Source organism: Rhinatrema bivittatum, chromosome 4, assembly GCF_901001135.1.
Source record: "Rhinatrema bivittatum chromosome 4, aRhiBiv1.1, whole genome shotgun sequence".
Lineage (NCBI taxonomy): Eukaryota > Metazoa > Chordata > Amphibia > Gymnophiona > Rhinatrematidae > Rhinatrema > Rhinatrema bivittatum.
In genome coordinates, this window is record NC_042618.1 from 190814195 (window position 1) to 190832573 (window position 18379).

At 43.3% G+C, this 18379-nt stretch overlaps 1 protein-coding gene across 2 annotated transcripts in view; it reads left to right on the plus strand.

Moving 5' to 3' along the window:
* Positions 1 to 18147, plus strand: part of GLT8D1 (glycosyltransferase 8 domain containing 1) — a 34377-nt gene extending 16230 nt beyond the window's left edge. For both annotated transcript variants that reach the window (XM_029599443.1, XM_029599441.1), the window contains exons 5-10: positions 3924 to 4041; positions 4929 to 5013; positions 12278 to 12390; positions 12815 to 12981; positions 15446 to 15558; positions 16446 to 18147. In XM_029599443.1, coding sequence (XP_029455303.1) covers positions 3924 to 4041; positions 4929 to 5013; positions 12278 to 12390; positions 12815 to 12981; positions 15446 to 15558; positions 16446 to 16636 — 787 coding nt within the window. In that variant the 3' untranslated portion in view covers positions 16637 to 18147. The remainder of the gene's footprint in view (positions 1 to 3923; positions 4042 to 4928; positions 5014 to 12277; positions 12391 to 12814; positions 12982 to 15445; positions 15559 to 16445) is intronic.
* Positions 18148 to 18379: the final 232 nt, after the last annotated feature.

Consider the following 18379-nt stretch of genomic DNA (forward strand, 5'->3'; position numbering starts at 1 on the left):
AATTATTCTGTTTAAGTTTAATAATATTTGATGTACAGTCATTCATATCATAGCAGTTTATAGTCCAAAACCACATAAGACAATAATACAAATAGCAATTGAAAACCATACATACTGATGTAAAATACACAAATCAAAACCCGCATCTTAAAAACAAAACAGGGCACCCATCCTCGCCCTTAATAAATAATAATCTGCATCTAAAGCCCTCTATCTAAGGATCAGTTAAAACTCTGTTTTTAAATATCACAGTCCAACACAAGTGGCCCAGCCTGTCTGCCCAGCAAGATTTTTCAGGTTTGTAGTTACTGTTCTGTGCAGGTTACCCCTGTGTCTTCTGTTTAGGTTTGTAATGGCCTCTCTGTGTTAAGTTATCATTACCATCCTAGGAATCCTTTGTGTTTATCCCTTGTCTTTTTTTTTTTTTTTTAATTCCGATACTGTTTTCTTTCCACCACTTCTACTGGGAGAGCATTCCAGGTATCCACCACTCTTTCTATGAAAACATATTTTCTGATGGTCCTGAGTCAACCAATTTGGAGCTTCGTATTATGCACTCTAGGTCCACAGCTTACTTTCCTTTGAAAAAGGTTTGCTTTTTGTGCATGCTTAATTACCTGTCAGGTATTTAAATGTCTATTGTGTCCTACCCCATCTCTCCTCTCCTCTAGGATATACATTTTTAGATATTCAAATCTCATGCTTTATGGCTTCAGATGCACACACATCATTTTAGTTGCCTTTCTTTGGACTTCCTCTGGCCTCCCTATGTCCTTTCTAAGGTATGGTCTCCAGAACTAGACACAGTAATCCAGATCTCACCAATGATCTGGAGAGAGGCATTTTCTCCTTTTTTTTTTTTTCTGCTGGTTATGCCTCCCTATGCATCCCACCCAACATAAACAGAGGTACCAAAGCAGAACCCCAAATGAATAAATAAGTACAATTTTTATTTCAAACGAATATAACAAGATAATAGTACAAAAGTCTTAAAAACCAGTCCTTATATGTATTACATATATAGACAAATTATTACAATGTCCACAAATATAGTATACTTGCCCTTTAACAGACCCACCCCTATTATGTATAATAAAAATTCACACTCCCAATCATAACCTTATACATACACATTCACACCATAAACACCACATGCTAAAACAATCCCTCACCATTAAAATAATGTATGTAAAATAAATTTGTATATCCTAATATCAGATGAGGTAATTATTCAATAGACAGCTGATACCTTAATATGATTGATTTTTTTTTTTTTAAATTTGATCCGAATTCAATAATGTCTTGTATACTATGCCTCCCAAATTCAATTAAGTGTTACACTATGCCCCGTATTCAATTCGCCCAGCATTTTTCTGGCTCTCGTCCCCACCTTGCTACACTATTTTGCTATCTTGAGATCATTAGATGCTATTTCCCCCAAGTATGTCTCTTGTTTGGTGCACATCAGCTTCTCTCCCACGATCTCATACAGTTCCTTTGGAATTCTACACCTCAAATGCATGACTTTGCATTTTTCTGTATTGAATCTCAACTGCCAAGTATGTGATCACTTCTCATTTTGTCTGTTGCCTCAAGTGTGTCCATTTTGTTGCAGATTTTAGTATCATCAAAAGCCGCATTCATGTGAATCACCACATGAGTGCATTCTTTCATTTAAGGCTACTAATGATCTTTCTGTCCAGAACCCAATGGGGAAAATCTGACTGTCTCAGTTGCAACGCGATAGATTTATCCAAAAAAAAAAATCATTCAACTGTGCTGCCACTACTTTTTCAATAATCTTTATCACAAACCGTGAATTCGATGCTAGCCGATAATTATTAAAATTGGTCGGACCTAAAGACTCTTTCTTTAATAACGGACACGACCTTGATGCCCTCACAGAAGAAGGAATACACCCCTGCCTGTGACTGGTAATGATTAACATTGTCAAATATTTAGCTCGGCCTAGTTCTTTTTTTTCTTTGTACCAGTTTTGAAGCAAAAGGTCTAAGGCTGATGTACTTTTGCTGAAGGTAGATGGCACTTTTTCACTGTTTCCATCTCTCACACCTCATTAAACAAGGACAATTTATTTCCCAAGGAAGCAGCTAACTCTAACTGCACAGCCTGCCAAAGCTAATGAAATCTGAGGGAGTTCTTGGCAAATCTTCTCAATTAACAAAATAATGTTGCAAATATTTATGCTGTAATAGATGAAGAGTGTATCCTACAGGGGCTTGTTTTGTTTTAAACTGCTGAATGAATTTAACCACTTGTGACAGGTGAGATATAAGTGAAATAACTGTAAGCTGCCTGTCGAGGCAGAAGCAATTATAAAATGTAATGACTTTGAGCCACAGCCATATTAATATTATGAATAATAATTGGGATTTATGTATTCTGTTATGGGATCCTAACATGCTTTACAGTGCAGTGCTTCAGAAGCACATGTAGAGCTAACCTCTGAGCTGGATGGTCTGGCAAGTCATCAGGACTGCATTAGAGCTTTGGAAGAGGAAAGGAGAGAAATGGGGCTGCTGTTGGGTAAACTTGAGGCACAGGGAGATGAAGTGACCTGTTGAAGGTCTTACAGAGCAGAGAGAATTGGAACATGCATAAAAGGAGGAGTCCTGCTTCATAGTTCAGCGTCTCAATTCACTAACCATAGACCCTATTCTATCAACCCTTGGTACCTAGAGGCTGATTTTCTGACGGGCTGAATCCTTTCTAACAAATGATAGGACCTCCGAAATTGAAGGGGTTGAATGGATTAGGATTCCCCTCGCACCATGTTCTGCCTTGTGGCACAGTTGTGTGTTTGTAGTTATAGCATGGCTCTGCTTTGTTGTGTTTTATTGTAAGAACATAAGAACATGCCATACTGGGTCAGACCAAGGGTCCATCAAGCCTAGCATCTGTCTCCAACAGTGGCCAATCCAGGCCATAAGAACCTGGCAAGTACCCAAAAACTAAGTCTATTCCATGCTATTGTTGCTAGTAATAGCAGTTTCTATTTTCTAAGTCAACTTAATTAATAGCAGGTAATGGACTTCTCCTCCAAGAACTTATCCAATCCTTTATTAAACACAGCTATACTAACTTCACTAACCACATCCTCTGGCAACAAATTCCAGAATTTAATTGTGCGTTGAGTAAAAAAGAACTTTCTCCGATTAGTTTTAAATGTGCCCCATGCTAACTTCATGGAGTGCCCCTAGTCTTTCTATTATCTGAAAGAGTAAAAAACTGATTCACATCTACCCGTTCTAGACCTCTCATGATTTTAAACACCTCTCTCATATTCCCCCTCAGCCATTTCTTCTCCAAGCTGAAAAGTCCTAACCTCTTCAGCCTTTCCTCATAGGGGAGCTGTTCCATTCCCCTTATCATTTTGGTAGCCCTTCTCTGTACCTTCTCCATCGCAATTATATCTTTTTTGAGTTGTATTTCTGATAAACCGCTCTGCATTGTTCACAGAAACACAAGGTACAAATTTGAAATGTAACAAGAACTTTGGATTTCTACATTTTTTTAAACCTCTATTTCCACTCCTAGAAGTCTGTAAACACAGGCCAGTTTATAATACCTGAATACAATCTGCTTTGAAATACCTGCAGAAGCAGAATATAAATAAAATACTAGTAAATAAATACATTTTTGCCTACCTCATTTCTAGCTGCAGCTGCTGCTATTATTATTATTTTTTTCTCTGTGGAAAGAAATCGCCACAAAGGCGTGGCATGCGTTTGCAAGGTGCAGGCAGTGGATCCCTGTTTGAATGAAGGCAAATAATTATTCTTTCCTACTGTAAGCTGGCAAAAACAACTAATAAAACATCAAGAAGACTGTGGTTTTCCCCCCTCTTAACTATGGTTTGCCAAAAGCCGCATTCTGATGTACCATCTCTTATCCTTTTTCAGAGCATGGCTTAGTAGTACTGAGCTGAAAAACCTGAAATATAAAATCTTAGATTTTGATCCTCATATTTTGGAAGGGAAAGTACGGGTAGATCCTGATCAGCCAGAATCCATAAAACCAGTAAGTGCTCCTGCATCCTGTCTGCTGTCAGTACCGTGCAGGGATGAATTGCCATGCAGAATAATGCACTCACAGTCCTTCCAAGAGCCTTTTGTAGGTCCTAAAAGAGGGAGCAATTTGATTCTAATTAAGGAAAGCTCCCATATTTGGAGTGGGGGAATATTTGTAAGATTTGTATCTTTATTTAGTTTTACTATCCCCTGATATTTTTGTGGGGGTGGGGAGGGTTTAGAGCTTCATACTTTACAGTATTTGTTGCTAGGGCTTACAAGATAGGTAATGTAAATTCCAGACAATTCAGAGTTAAGAAGGTGAGTGGTATAAAATCAGAGATCCAAATCATTGTGCACATGTTGACCCTAGCAATAGGGGTGACATGTATTTTAAATATGATCCCTCCGGGCTGCTTTCTATACTGTTTCTCTACATCCTGTATGCTTGTTTATTGGGAAGAAAGGGGTAAATTCATAGCTCTGGGAAGGTGCAGTGGGATTATTGAGCAGATTCCAGATTTTTAAACATTTAATATTCTGTCCAAAAATACTGTAGAGGGCACATTTATAAAACGAAGAGACAAAGGTAGATTGCCATATACTAAATAGATGAAAAATTTCATTTTATAACTGTAATTGGCTAATTTTAGTGTGACTGTCCTTGTAATAAACATTTTATAAAATATCCGAATTATTTTATAATATGCGTGTGACTGTACATGTATATCTCCTATATAGATAATCTGCATTCTTTTTAACTTTGTGTAGGTTTGATTTTTTTTTTCATATGCTTTGGAACAGTTTATATATAAGATTTTTGGATGTAAAAAAAACAGAGCACACTAATTTGTTATATCAGCTATTGATTTTGACTAATATTCTGTGTTCTACCAGTTAACCTTTGCAAGATTTTACCTGCCTAATTTGGTGCCGGATGCAGAGAAGGTGATATACATGGATGATGATGTGATCGTGCAAGGTAACAGCTCTCCATAATTGCACTCTCTGGACTATATTCACTCTGCATTTTACCTAAAGGCAGAAAGAAAAGAAGAAATACCTTTCACTCTGCCTGACCCAATGTGTTCAGATAGGTGGCGGTGCTGTGTGGGTGGAGAAAGTGAATAATAGCACCTTGAATTATTGATTCCCTGTACGTACCCAGATCAGTCCAGACACCTGGGTTTTGCCTCCCCTCCAGCAGATGGAGACAGAGAAGTTTTTCAAAACAATCCTGCCATATATACCAAGGTGCCACCCACAGTCCCTCAGTCTTACTCTGTCTCCAGCAGATGGCGGAGGTGCAAAACCCACAGTCTCTTCTGATTAAAAAAAAAAAAATAGAATTTAGTGAGTCAGGATTAGTTTAGCAATTTAGGGGCTTGTGGTCCTTTCTTTGTTTAAAAAAAAACAAAAAAAAAGAGGAAAGAAGGAAATTGTGAAGGCCTGTCAGTCTCCCAGGGGGTTTGCCATATCCTGAGGGGACCATCCTCCCTGGTCGAGGCAGCTGCTGAGAAGGGTCGAGGGCCCTGTCACATTTGATAAGCAGCATTGGGTGATACCGGGGAGCCCGGCTCACTCACCCCAGCGGGAACAGGAGCTGTCCAGAACCAAGGACAGCGATGGAGCAGGTTTGCTTTAATTTAAAAAAAAAAAAAAAAAAAAAAAATTTAATTTTGTACTTTTTGCCGCGCCGGCTCTCCTGTACTTTCCCTTGGTCCCCTGCCGAGCTGTGCCGCCGTTTTCTTACTTTTTCGCCAGTTCTTTTCACAGCGTTGGGCCACTTTAGCTTTCGCTGGCCTGATCATGCCCCAGGGCTCCTCCTACCGCGTGGACGTCTCTCGAGCGAAGGCCTCTGTGCTCCCTGCTCGCAAGGTGGCGAAGGACCTTTCGTTTCACCTCGGGAGGGTCGGATTCGAGCCCCACAGTTGGCCACGCCGTCCCGGACGAGTTGTACAGGGTCAGCTGAGCCGCTCCTGGTAAGCGCATGAGCGGCGGCCATTTTAGGATCGCTGCAGGCAGTCACACGGAACGCAATGGGGGAGGGGATTTTACCCCCTTCGCTATCTCCACAGCAAATGTCTTTGGGGGGGGGGGGGGCGCTTCCACAGGCCCAGCCTCTCCCATAGTCGAGGATAGCCCTGAGGGGGCTGTGGATTCCTCGTCGGACTTCTCCTTTTCTTCCGAGTTTGTGCTGCTGATGCACAAGGCTTTTAAAGCCAAGAAGACAGGGAGAAGGCAGGCTGCCGAGAAGACTGTTGACACCATCACACAAGAGGTCCCGGAAGCGCTCTGGCTCCAGAATGGGGGCCGAGTCACCTAAGGGCAAGCGGTCCTTGCGTTCGGGGCAAACTGAGATGGACTCGGACTCCTCTTCGCAGGAGGCTCCAGATCCCCAGTCCCAGCCCTCGGGGGGGGCAGACGGAGACCCTGACCCTCAGCCAAACTTAAACCGGGGAGTTCAAGTGCTGGAAGATGATTCAAAGGTGGTTTGTCCCTTTAAGAAAGAGGAGTTGAATCCGCTTATCCCGGGCATCCTGGGGGAATTAGGCTTGGAAGCCCAGCAGGCGGAGTCTCAGTTGGGGGTGATGGATCCGGTATTGTTGGGTCTCAAGGGTCCTGCCATTTCCTTTCCTTTCCATTTCTCGGCAACAGATCTTCTATTTCGAGACTGGGACACTCCAGATTTGGGGTTGAAAGTCAGTAAAGCGATGGACAATCTATATCCCCTGCCAGAGGAGGCCTTAGATCTGCTGAGAGTTCCAAAGGTGGATGCAGTGGTGTCTGCTGTCACCAAGAAGTCCACTATCCCAGTTACGGGAGCGACGGCCCTCAAGGACTTGCAGGACAGAAAACTGGAGTTACAGCTCAAGAAAGTGTTTGAGGTGTCCGTGCTGGGGGTCCGAGCAGCGATGTGCAGTAATTTTGCGCTGTATATGGGTCTTCGCTGGGCCCAGCAACTCCAAGCCATGCGACCTCATTAGGAGGAGGCTATCCAGGTGAACCAGCTGGAGGCGGTTATTGCATATAGTGCGGATGCTCTCTACGACCTGCGGCGCAGATCCTCTGTTTCCGTGAGCAGGCTCCTCTAGCTTCGGAATTGGGCTGCGGATATTTCTTACAAGGCACACCTCTGTTCCCTTCCTTTTAAAGGAAAGTTGTTGTTCAGCAAGGAATTGGAGGACATGATCCAATCTCTGGGTGAGAACAAGGTTCATAAACTACCGGAGGATAGGCCCAAGTCACGAGGATCGTTTGCAGCTCGGTCTCTGTTCCGTGGCAGTAGGAGACCTCGACCGGCACGGTCGTCTGGTTCGTCCTGTCACCCAAGTTCCAACAGGCAACAGCCGTAGTCTCAGTTCTTTTGAGGCAGACGTTTTGGCAGGCCAGGTAACCCTCCGTCGACCGCGGGGGCTAAGGCCTCACAATGAGATACCGCTGGTCCCTTCCTCAGGTCCCGTCAGTCTTCCTCAGGTCCCGTCAGTCACAAAGTACCAAGCGTGGGAGCCAGACTATCGCTCTTCTTCGAGGAATGGACCAAACTAACGTAGGACCAGTGGGTCCTCACCCTGATAAGTCAAGGTTACGCTTTAGATTTTGTACAGCATCGTTGGGACAAGTTCCTGATCTCTCCTTGTGCATACCGAGAAAAACAAGAGGCTGTACAAGGCACGCTCCGGCGTCTTCTGGGCTTGGGGGCTATAACACCTGTTCCGTCCGTGGAACAACGCAGGGGCCGCTATTCCATTTACTTCATAGTCCCCAAAAAGGAAGGAACTTTCCGACCAATCTTAGATCTCAAAAGAGTCAGCAGATGCCTTCGGGTACCACGCTTCACAATGGAGACTCTTCGGTCAGTCATTGCCTCTGTGCGACAAGGAGAGTTCCTGGCGTCTCTGGATCTCACGGAAGTATATCTCCATATAGGCATCCGGTCGTCACACTAGAAGTTCCTCAGGTTCTGCATCCTGGGACATCACTATCAGTTTCGGGCTCTGCCTTTCAGACTTGCAACCGCTTCCAGAACGTTCACCAAGGTGATAGTGGTGGTTGCAGCACAACTCCGGAGGGAGAGCTTGTTAGTGCATCCCTACCTGGATGATTGGCTGATTTGGGCAAAATCCAAGGCTCTGTGTCGGGCAGCTATCAGCCGGTGCTACAACTCTTGCGATCACTTGGCTGGGTGGTCAACCTTGCCAAGAGTCGTCTGGTCCCTTCACAGTCTCTGGAGTTCCTGGGAGCCCTGTTTGATACGGAACAGGGGAGAGTGTTCCTCACCACAGAACGGGTAGTCAAGCTTCAGGGACAGATGAGGGACCTGTTGTCCATGCGGATGCCCAGGGTGAGAGATTATTTGAAAGTCTTGGGATCCATGACGTCCACTCTGGAATTGGTACCCTGGGCCTTCGCTCATATGCGTCCCTTACAATCAGCATTGCTGTCCCGCTGGAATCCGGTGTCAGAACAGTTTCACCTACAGCTTCTGCTTACAGACTCTGCGAGAGTCAGTCTCGACTGATGGCTTGTCTCGGAACATCTGGATCATGGAGTTCCCCTGGTAATGCCCGACTGGATGGTAGTCACCACGGATGCCAGTCTCTCAGGCTGGGGAGCTGTTTGTCAGGGGACGTCGGTAAGGGGCAGTGGTCCAGAGAACAGTCTCAGTGGTCAATCATCCGCTTGGAGACCAGAGCAGTGGCTCTGGCATTGCAAGCCTTCCTCCCGCTCCTTCGGGGGAAGTCTGTCAGAGTCTTGTCAGACAATGCAACTACGGTGGCCTATATCAATCGCCAGGGAGGAACCAAGAGTCTCCCTGTTTCGACGGAGGCGCAACAGTTGATGAACTGGGCGGAACAGCATCTAGTCAGCATTGCGGCATCTCACATTGCCGGTGTAGACAACATACAGGCAGTCTTCCTCAATCATCACCATCTCGATCCCAGAGAGTGGGAGTTGGCCGATGTGGCTTTTCAGCTCATCCTCAATTGGTGGGGCACACCATGCATGGATCTGATACCCACATTCAAGAATGCCAAGGCTTCACGATTCTACAGTCTGCGCAGAGAGACAGGAGTTGAGGGGGTCGATGCCCTGGTCCTTCCCTGGCCGACGAACATTTTACTGTTTGTGTTTCCTCCCTGGCCGTTGATAGGCAAGGTGATCCGGCGAATAGAGCTCCATCCGGCAGAGGTGATTCTAGTAGCTCCAGAGTGGCTGAGGCGTCCATGGTTTGCGGATCTGCTCAATCTGGCCACTGCAGAACCCCTACGATTTTGGGAGTCCGCAGCTCTTCTTTGTCAAGGCCCCGTCTGTTTGGAAGAGGTGGATCGCTTCTGTCTAGTGGCATGGCTTTTGAGAGGCAGCGGCTGAAGAATAGAAACATAGAAATGACGACAGAAGAAGACCAAACGGCCCATCCAGTCTGCCCAGCAAGCTTTCACACTTATTTTTTTCTCATACTTATCTGTTTCTCTTGGCCCTTAGTAACTTTTTGGTTCTATTTCACTTCCACACCCGCCATTGCTGTAGAGAGTAGTGCTGGAGCTGCATCTAAGTGAAGTATCTAGCTTAATTGGTTTGGGGTAGTAACTTCCGCAATAAGCAAGCTACTTCCATGCTTATTTGTTTACCCAGCCTGTGCAATTCAGTCCTTGTTGGTTGTCTGAATATAATTCCACTTTACTTCATTCCCCCCTGCCGTTGAAGCAGTGAGCTGCGCTGGATATGTATTCTGAGTGAAGTATCATGCTTAATTGATTCGGGGTAGTAACCGCAGTAACAAGCAAGCTACACCCATGCTTATTTGCTTATCCAGACTATGTAATTCAGTCCTTGGTGGTTGTTGTCTGACTATAAATCATCTTTTCTTCATCCCCCTGCTGTTGAAGCAGTGAGCTATGCTGGATATGCAGTGAAAGTGAAGTGTCAGGCATTATTTGGTTTGGGGTAGTAACCGCCGTAACAAGCAAGCTACACCCCACTTTTTTGTGAATGCAAATGCTATTTTCCACATTTCCTCTTGCCGTTGAAGCATAGAGCAATGTTGGAGTCGCATTAACCATGTGTATGTTTATTGAATAAAGGTATTATCTCCAGGTAGTAGCCGTCATTCCCGCAAGCCACCCCCATGCCTCTTCTCTTCATTCACATCCTCTAGACTTTATGGATCCACAGTGTTTATCCCATGCCCCTTTGATAAATAAAGGTTATTCAGACGCAGTGGTGGCCATGTTGTTGAGGTCACGAAAACAGTTTACTTCCCTAGCTTATGTCAGAGTCTGGAAAGTTTTTGAAGTCTGGTGTGCGAATCTCGCGGTGGATCCTACGCGGGCGTCAGTCTCAGACATTCTAGGTTTTCTTCAAGCCGGTCCTTCTAAGAGTCTTTCTTGTAGTTCCCTTCGAGGACAGGTTGCGGCGCTCAGTTGCCTCCGAGGTAAGGTCCAGGGGGTAGCAGTGGCGTTGCACTCAGATGTGGTGCGTTTTCTTCGAGGGGCGAAGAAAACGCACCACATCTGAGTGCAACGGCCACCGCTTCGCCATCCGTGTCCTTCCTGGAACCTCAATTGGGTACTTTCGTCCTTGTGTGCACCGCCTTTTGAGCCTATAAAGCGGACAACGCTGAAGGATCTCTCGCTGAAGGTGGTATTTTTGGTTGCGATTTCGTCGGCACGTCGGGTGTCTGAATTGCAGACGTTGTCGTGCAGGGAACCTTTCTTGCAAATTTCAGATTCAGGTGTGTCCTTCCAGACGGTTCCCTCCTTTCTCCCAAAGGTGATGTCTTCTTTTCACTTGAATCAGTCAATTGAGCTTCCCGCATTCTCAGAAGTGGACCAATCAGATCTTGTGGCAAAGGATTTACGGAAATTGGATGTACACAGGGTTCTGATCCGATATCTAGAGGTTATGAATCCTTTCCGTGTATCGGACCATCTCTTTGTGTTGTGGAGTGGTCCAAAAAGAGTTAGTATGGCCTCAAAGACTACGATAGCTCGCTGGCTGAAGGAAACTATCGGTTCAGCCCATTCTACGCGATCACAAGCCGCTTCTTGGGCGGAATGTCATCAAGTCTTGCCCCAGGAAATTTGCAGGGCGGCTACTTGCGAAAGTATGCAAAGACTTCCAAGGCATTACAGATTGGATGTTCAGGCTTCGGATTCCGGGGGATTTGGAGAAGGGGTGCTCCGAGCGGGCCTCTCTGGTTCCCACCCTCGGTAAGTTATCTCTGGTACATCCCAGGTGTCTGGACTGATCGGGTATGTACAGGGAAAGGAAAATTAGTTCTTACCTGATAATGTTCGTTCCTGTAGTACCACGGCTCAGTCCAGAGCCCCGCCCATGGCTGTGTACACTAAAGTAACGGAGAGTCCGCTCGTATGAGATTTTTTTCTGGATATTTGTACTGCCTTATCGCTTGTTCTATTGGTTCTGCAAGTTCTGTTCCCAGTTGGGGGTTTGAATAAGCCTTATTATAGATGGAAAGATAGCTGTATAGTTTGGTTTTGTTCCATTCTGCTTTGACATTACGTAAGACTGAGGGACTGTGGGTGGCACCTTGGTATATATGGCAGGGTTGTTTTGAAAACCTTCTCTGTCTCCATCTGCTGGAGGAGAAGCAAAACCCAGGTGTCTGGACTGATCCGTGGTACTACAGGAATGAAAATTATCAGGTAAGAACTAATTTTCCTTTACTGGCTAAAAAGACCCATCTGCTTGGAATTAATTATACCTATGACAATTAATGAACGAAAAGAGAAGGGAAAGAATTGAGCAGCTCAGTTTCACTATATTTGTCTTGTAGCCTAATGAAAGCCTTGTTGTGAAATACGGACACAGTGCTACACACACCGTCTTCGTCATAAAAAAAAGGGTGAAGGTTAAATTACAAAGTACAGTAATGACTGAAAAGAACTGATGTACCAAGGCTTTTCCCAGCCTCCATGTCAGGCTCTTCTCTTTGATCAGTGGAAGCAGGAGAAGACGGAGAGCTTCTGAGAGTTTCTTTTTCAGTTCAAGATCCCATTTTTTCTCAAGAAGTGTAGTGTGCCACAGATGCTCCTCCCAGGGCTTTTATTCAAAATGCTACTGCAATAGAAAAACACAACCTTCAGAGTGCTTATAATTTGGATAGGAGCTATGACTTTGTACTTCTGTAATATGTGAATCTTTCAGTGTCATTCCCAGCTGCAGTGAATTGTGCTAAATTTTTGTACTGTACCATTATTAATTGGTTTCATTTTCTGCAGACAATATCCTTGAACTTTTCAACACGCCTTTGAAGCCTGGACATGCAGCTGCCTTCTCGGAAGACTGTGACTTAACCTCTTCTAAATTCCTGGTGCGAGGGGCAGGGAATCAGGTATGTTCGACTTTGGTGAAACCAGTTAGAATTTAACACTGTCTGATCAGAAGGTTTTTCATGGCAATTTTCATCCCCCCCCCTGCCCTTTGGAGCTTGAAGGCCCATGGGTGACCCCTCCCTCAGCCAGTCAGGTTTTCAGGATATCCACACTGAATAGGCATGAGAGAAATTTGCATACACTGGGTGTCCTTTGTATGCAAATGTATCATATACAGAGTCATTGCATATATCCTTCAAACCTTTGCTGTGGGTCAGTAGGATAAGTCTGGGAAGCCCTGTTTTAACCCCTCCCTGGGTAGTGCTTGCTCAGTCAGGGGGTAGTATTGAAATAGTTTCAGAGCTGCCATGTTATACCTGCACTGTTGGTTCTCACTGTAGAAAACATAGTAAAACAAATTTTCTTCTCCCTTTTTGCCTCCAGTACAATTACATTGGCTTTCTTGATTATAAGAAAGAGAGTATCCGAAAGCTAGGTTTAAAAGCCAGCACATGCTCTTTCAGCCCTGGTGTCTTTGTCGCTAATCTAACAGAGTGGAAACAACAAAACATCACAGAGCAGCTGGAAAAGTGGATGAAGCTCGATGTAGCGTAAGTACACAAAAATCAGGAAGTCTCTCTCTGCATTATGGTAACTGCCATGTCTGTAGACATTTTCACAGAGAGGCCTTTCTTCTGTTAGTCACTGACTGCAATCCTGCTCAATTTGGTTGAGATTATGAAGTCATTTTCTGGGTTGCACTACTGTGTGGTGTAAAGCACACTCTATGCTTATGGCCAGGGACACACAAGAACACTTAGACTCAGTAGAAAGTATAATTTCTTTTTATTAGTCAGTATAAGTATTCTCGGGAGATGCTGGGTACTGAATGCCCTTTGTCTGACAAACTGACCAGCATCTCATCGTATACAGGAAGTGATCCTTCTTTTATAGATAACATACAATATTGTGGAAGCTTCTAGACTTGCGTGACTGCCCAAAGAATCATTTACATAAGTTGTGATGTCAAATGCATGATTAGATTATCCCTAACTATCCCTGATTAGTTTATCCAGGACTTGTAGCCCATTTCCCATGGCTTTTGAGAGAGTTTTTTGTTATGTTAAACTCTTACTGGTCAAGACAATCAACACGTCTATAGCTGTGTTGATTACAAACTCTTGAGAATAGTGCCTAAAGCTCCCCTGTGGTTTTTTCTTTGTGACCCTATGAATAGGCATCACCTGTCTGGTGCCTGCTTGTCTGCTTTTGTAGATATCCAGGGACATTCTGCACATCATGCTCAGAAAGAGTCCATTCAGTCTAGGCAGGCTAAAGAAAAGCAGAGGTTTCTGGGGATTTCCTTCTCCATGTTGGTTTTCTGTTCAGGCATACTTCTCATTTCCCTCTTGTGCCACTTACAAATAGCAAAAGTGGCACACCCAAGTACCAGAGGTGAAGACAGAACCGTGAAAAGTGATTATGGCAAATGGGCTAAATGTGTAAGCTAACAACTAACCTTGTGTGTGTGTTGTTATCCCTCTAGATCCCCCCCTAAAGTAAATGAGACTCATAGGCAGACACACACTCTCTAATTGACAAATAATAACAGCATAACTAAGTTTCACTAGGTAGCCATTAGCTCTATAGTGGAGCTGCAAAAATGACTACATTATAAAGAAAAGAAACCTTATGATAATAAGACTACATATGTTACCTTTCAGAGTCAGGTAATTATATAATAATGTTGCAGTAAAGATAAGAACAACAAAGAGAAACCAGTATGAAAGTATTATTTTTTCTCATAATACTTGTTATACTGGGCATGTTTCTGCATGGAATACTGTCTCATAATGAGCAGCAGAGACAGGAGTGGAAAGGTATAAAACAGAAGAAGAAGAACATAAGACATGTTATGGTCATAGGTAGCAGTAGGAATATAGGTACAGCATGCAGTGCCAATAATAACACAGACACCTCCCTTTGAGGCAAGGATTGAATCTAAAGCCAAACGATTCTGCTGAGCCATGACAGCAGTTGCACGTAGTTCAGAGTTGAGAGCATTAAGTCCTTCAGTAGTTAAGTTAATAAATTGCATAAATTGAGAACGGATAGTTTGAATCCATTTGGCATTTGTAGCAGCTTGAACACCAGGAGTCAGCCAAGAAGCAAAAAAGATTTCAGTTCGGCTGAACAATTTAAATTCATCAGGTACAGTAGATGGCAGAACGACGGGTACGAGTAGAAAAAACAGAAGGAGAAAATATAGAAAGAGGAGAAATAAATACTGGAGGGGCTAAGGTCACCATAGCGCAAGTCCCACGCCATCTGGATGGAAGAAATGAATAGACAGAAATGCCACACTGTCAGAAAACATCAGTAAGAGTTCATGTATATGATGAGATGCTGGTCAGTTTGTCAGACAAAGGGCATTCAGTACCCAGCATCTCCCGAGAATACTTATACTGACTAATAAAAAGAAATTATACTTTCTACTGAGTCTAAGTGTTCTTGTGTGTCCCTGGCCATAAGCATAGAGTGTGCTTTACAGTGGGAGACTTGGGTGCCAGTGCTTGGATCCTACCACTGCTCCTTGGGCTGGAAAAGGCTGGGAGATCTCTGGAGGCAGAAAACACCTCATTAAACAGCAACAACCGCCAGGCAACTCAAAGGCACCCTTACGTTGGGTCTTGAAGAAAGTGATGGTCCTTGTCTGTCAGCTGTAGGGTTACTGCCAGTCCACAAGACTCATTGAAAGGCGGAGGTGGGAGAGGCCTTACATTACCTGTATATCCGCTGTTTTTAGATAAACTGAATTGTATGTAGTTTTTTCACTGAGTCGTATTATCAGTCTTCCGTTACCAACTCATCTGTCCCTCAGGGAGAAATACTAAACTGCCAATTTCTAATTCAGCTTTATAACTTTGAAGATAAAAGTTAAAGATTAGTTCTAAACAAGCTATTAAAGAGTATAAAATACAGTATCTTACCACTGGCAATGCTCTATCTGGAAAAAAAAATACAAAAAGTATTCAAGGCTTATGCTTTCCATCCACTCTGCTTTTCTTCCTTCAGAGAAGACTTGTACAGCAGGACCCTGGCAGGCAGCATCACAACGCCCCCTCTGCTAATTGTGTTTTATAAACAGCATTCTGTCATAGATCCCATGTGGCACGTTAGACATCTGGGTAAGTGCGAGCTCTGCAAGCTTCTCGTCTCTTAGTGCTCCCTGCCTCTTATCCTAGCATGCATGTGCTATCAGCATTGCAACCTTTACTGGCTGGTATGGGCTGAATGGGGAAAAGGAGTGGAATAAAGAACGTTGTGTGCTAGTCATTGCTAAACTGAGGAAGTTCCTTCATAATAGCAACAACCGCTGCTGGGAAGGAACGGTGAGGGCAGTTATTCTAACCGCTCTGCTGTTCATTATTGACCAACTGCTTTGCCCCACCATTTTGTAGCTTGATTGCGCTATTGCTAAAGCTGCTGAGACTGACTGCTGTCACCATAGGGGCAAAAATCAAGATGTCTGCATTGGGACAAAGTCTTTGCAGTTACATTTTTACCTGAGGGCCTTTTATTTTACCAATTTTCAAAGAGAAAATATGCAAGTGCTTTCATTTTGAAACCTGCTGCGGGTACAGAGTACCCATGGATGTTTACCTACATTTTTTTGTGAGGGTAAATTTCCTTCAGAAAATAACATGGGTACACTTGAAAATCCAATCTGTGTGTGTTACTTTCCAGTTCTGCCCAAAACACCATGGGAAAAGCTCCTCCAAATGCATCTCAAAGTACTTTTGGCCATATTGAGAAAAGGTAGTTTTCAGACAGCTGGTTTACATACATAAATTGCTATTTATTGGTGCAAATGGCTTTGAATATTGTCCTGTGTGGGTTCTTGGTGCAGTTCACTAGACCTGGGCCCTGCTGAATCATATAACCAGGTTTTCTAACTTTGTGCAATCCAAAGTTAAGATGCCACATCTGCATGAGTGGTTACTGTCTTCATTTCCTGCTGTACAGCACATTAGTCTTAATAACTATATTCCACTTACTGTCTTTATTTTAAAAGGCTCCAGTACAGGGAAACGGTATTCCCCACAATTTGTGAAAGCTGCCAAACTGCTACACTGGAATGGGCATTTTAAACCCTGGGGAAGAACAGCATCCTACTCTGATCTCTGGGAGAAATGGTACATACCAGATCCTACTGGAAAATTTAACCTGATACGGAGGCATTCAGAGCTGGAGGAGACCGATTAAAGTGGAGTGGATGTTCTCCTGATGGTCATTTCAAAGACTGTTTTACAGGTGCTTGGATAAAACTCTATTTTTTTTCTCAGGAAACAAGAAAGCTATTGAAACTAGTAGTATTTTTTTTGAGGAGAGGTGGTTTGAACTCACATGTACTGTATTTCTGCATGCTTGCCACAGAGGACGATGGTTGAAGACGCCATCTTGTTGATACTATTTGAAAAGACTATAAATTCACTAGAAGTATAAATAATTCTTACATGAATCGGGATTTTTGTTAAGTATTGTTTGATAATACTTGTACATCAGAGGCTGAATTTAGTAAGCTTTCATTTGCTGTTAATGAAGGACAACTTTCATCTCTTTATTGATTATGGAGCCTCTAAGTATTGGCTAGTTAAATTCAACCCCAGTGTGTACTTTTACAACCACTCTAACCTTACTATAAGTTAACGTATACAACCTAAATCAAGCAACAGCTTCTATCTCATGCATCAGCAACTTTAAAAAAAAAAAAAATTTCTACAGCACCATGTCCCATAGGATACTACTTTTACTGAGAACCTTCCTTCGTATGTGGATTTTTGTTTTTGGCCCAGTAGTGCTGGGATTCTAGCACCATGAGCCTTTATTCATAACTGACTGGGGATTTTCTCCCTATTTTAACAGACCCACCCTCTCACTGTTTCTAGGCTGATCACTGCTACAATGGTTCTGAGTCCGAGAGCCATGCACCAGGGCTCCTTCTGGAACCCTGTATCATTGGGTTCTCAGTGGAATCACTTGGTGTTGCCTTTCACCATGATCACATCTCTACCACTTGCCACCGCCCCAGTTCTATGAACAGTACCTACGCAGCATCTCCAGTATGTGGAAGAACTAATCTGGGATTCCAGCCAGGGATCTTCCACTGGAAAGTTATAGCCTTTTTCACTAAGCTGGCTCTCATTCTGCTTCTTTAGGCTGGAAAAAAAATTGACAAACTGTAATTCTCTCTTGGTTCTTCATGCAATTAGAAATGGGAGCACAGTGAGTGCAGTAGTCCTAGGCCTTTCCAAGGAGAAAGCCTCAAGAATTACTTAAGTGCTGCCTGCTGATTAGTGCAAGATTACACTTGTCCCAACCATGGTTGATACGGTACCGGTTTACTATCATGCTTGAGCTATCGATGGGAAGTAGAGAAATTGCTCAGAGACTTTGAATAAAGGTTTTTGCCACCTTATCTTTGAAAGTCTAGGAATCTATTGATGGAAAGTCCAAAAATACATATCCAATCTGATCAATGTAGTGAGGTTCTGGTGTAAATATAGTTTGACCACAACCAGCTTTTTGGTATTAAAAAACATCAAGTGGAAAAAATACAGCTTATAAAAGTAACTGATTTTTGCCTGGCTGTTGCACAAAGATATTCTCTCACCAGGTAATTTCAGCCAAAGCTGCTAATTATTTGTTTTTCCTGTGAACATGCAAGCTTACTTAAAGATAACTACACAAAAATAAACGTTTGTCATGCACATTCAGCTCTTGACTGCATTTTGCAGACTCATTTCATTCTCAATTACTGTATGAATACATAAATTATAGGAATTTGTATACTTTTTATAATACATTTTTTAAAATATTTATTCAAAGATCACAAGGGTCAACCATACTCTGCTATTATAGCACTAGCTAGTTTGATTACAAGGGTGTTTGGGAAAGGGAGTGTCCTTTCAAACATACATTTGAAAAAAACTGTATGTAATTATACAA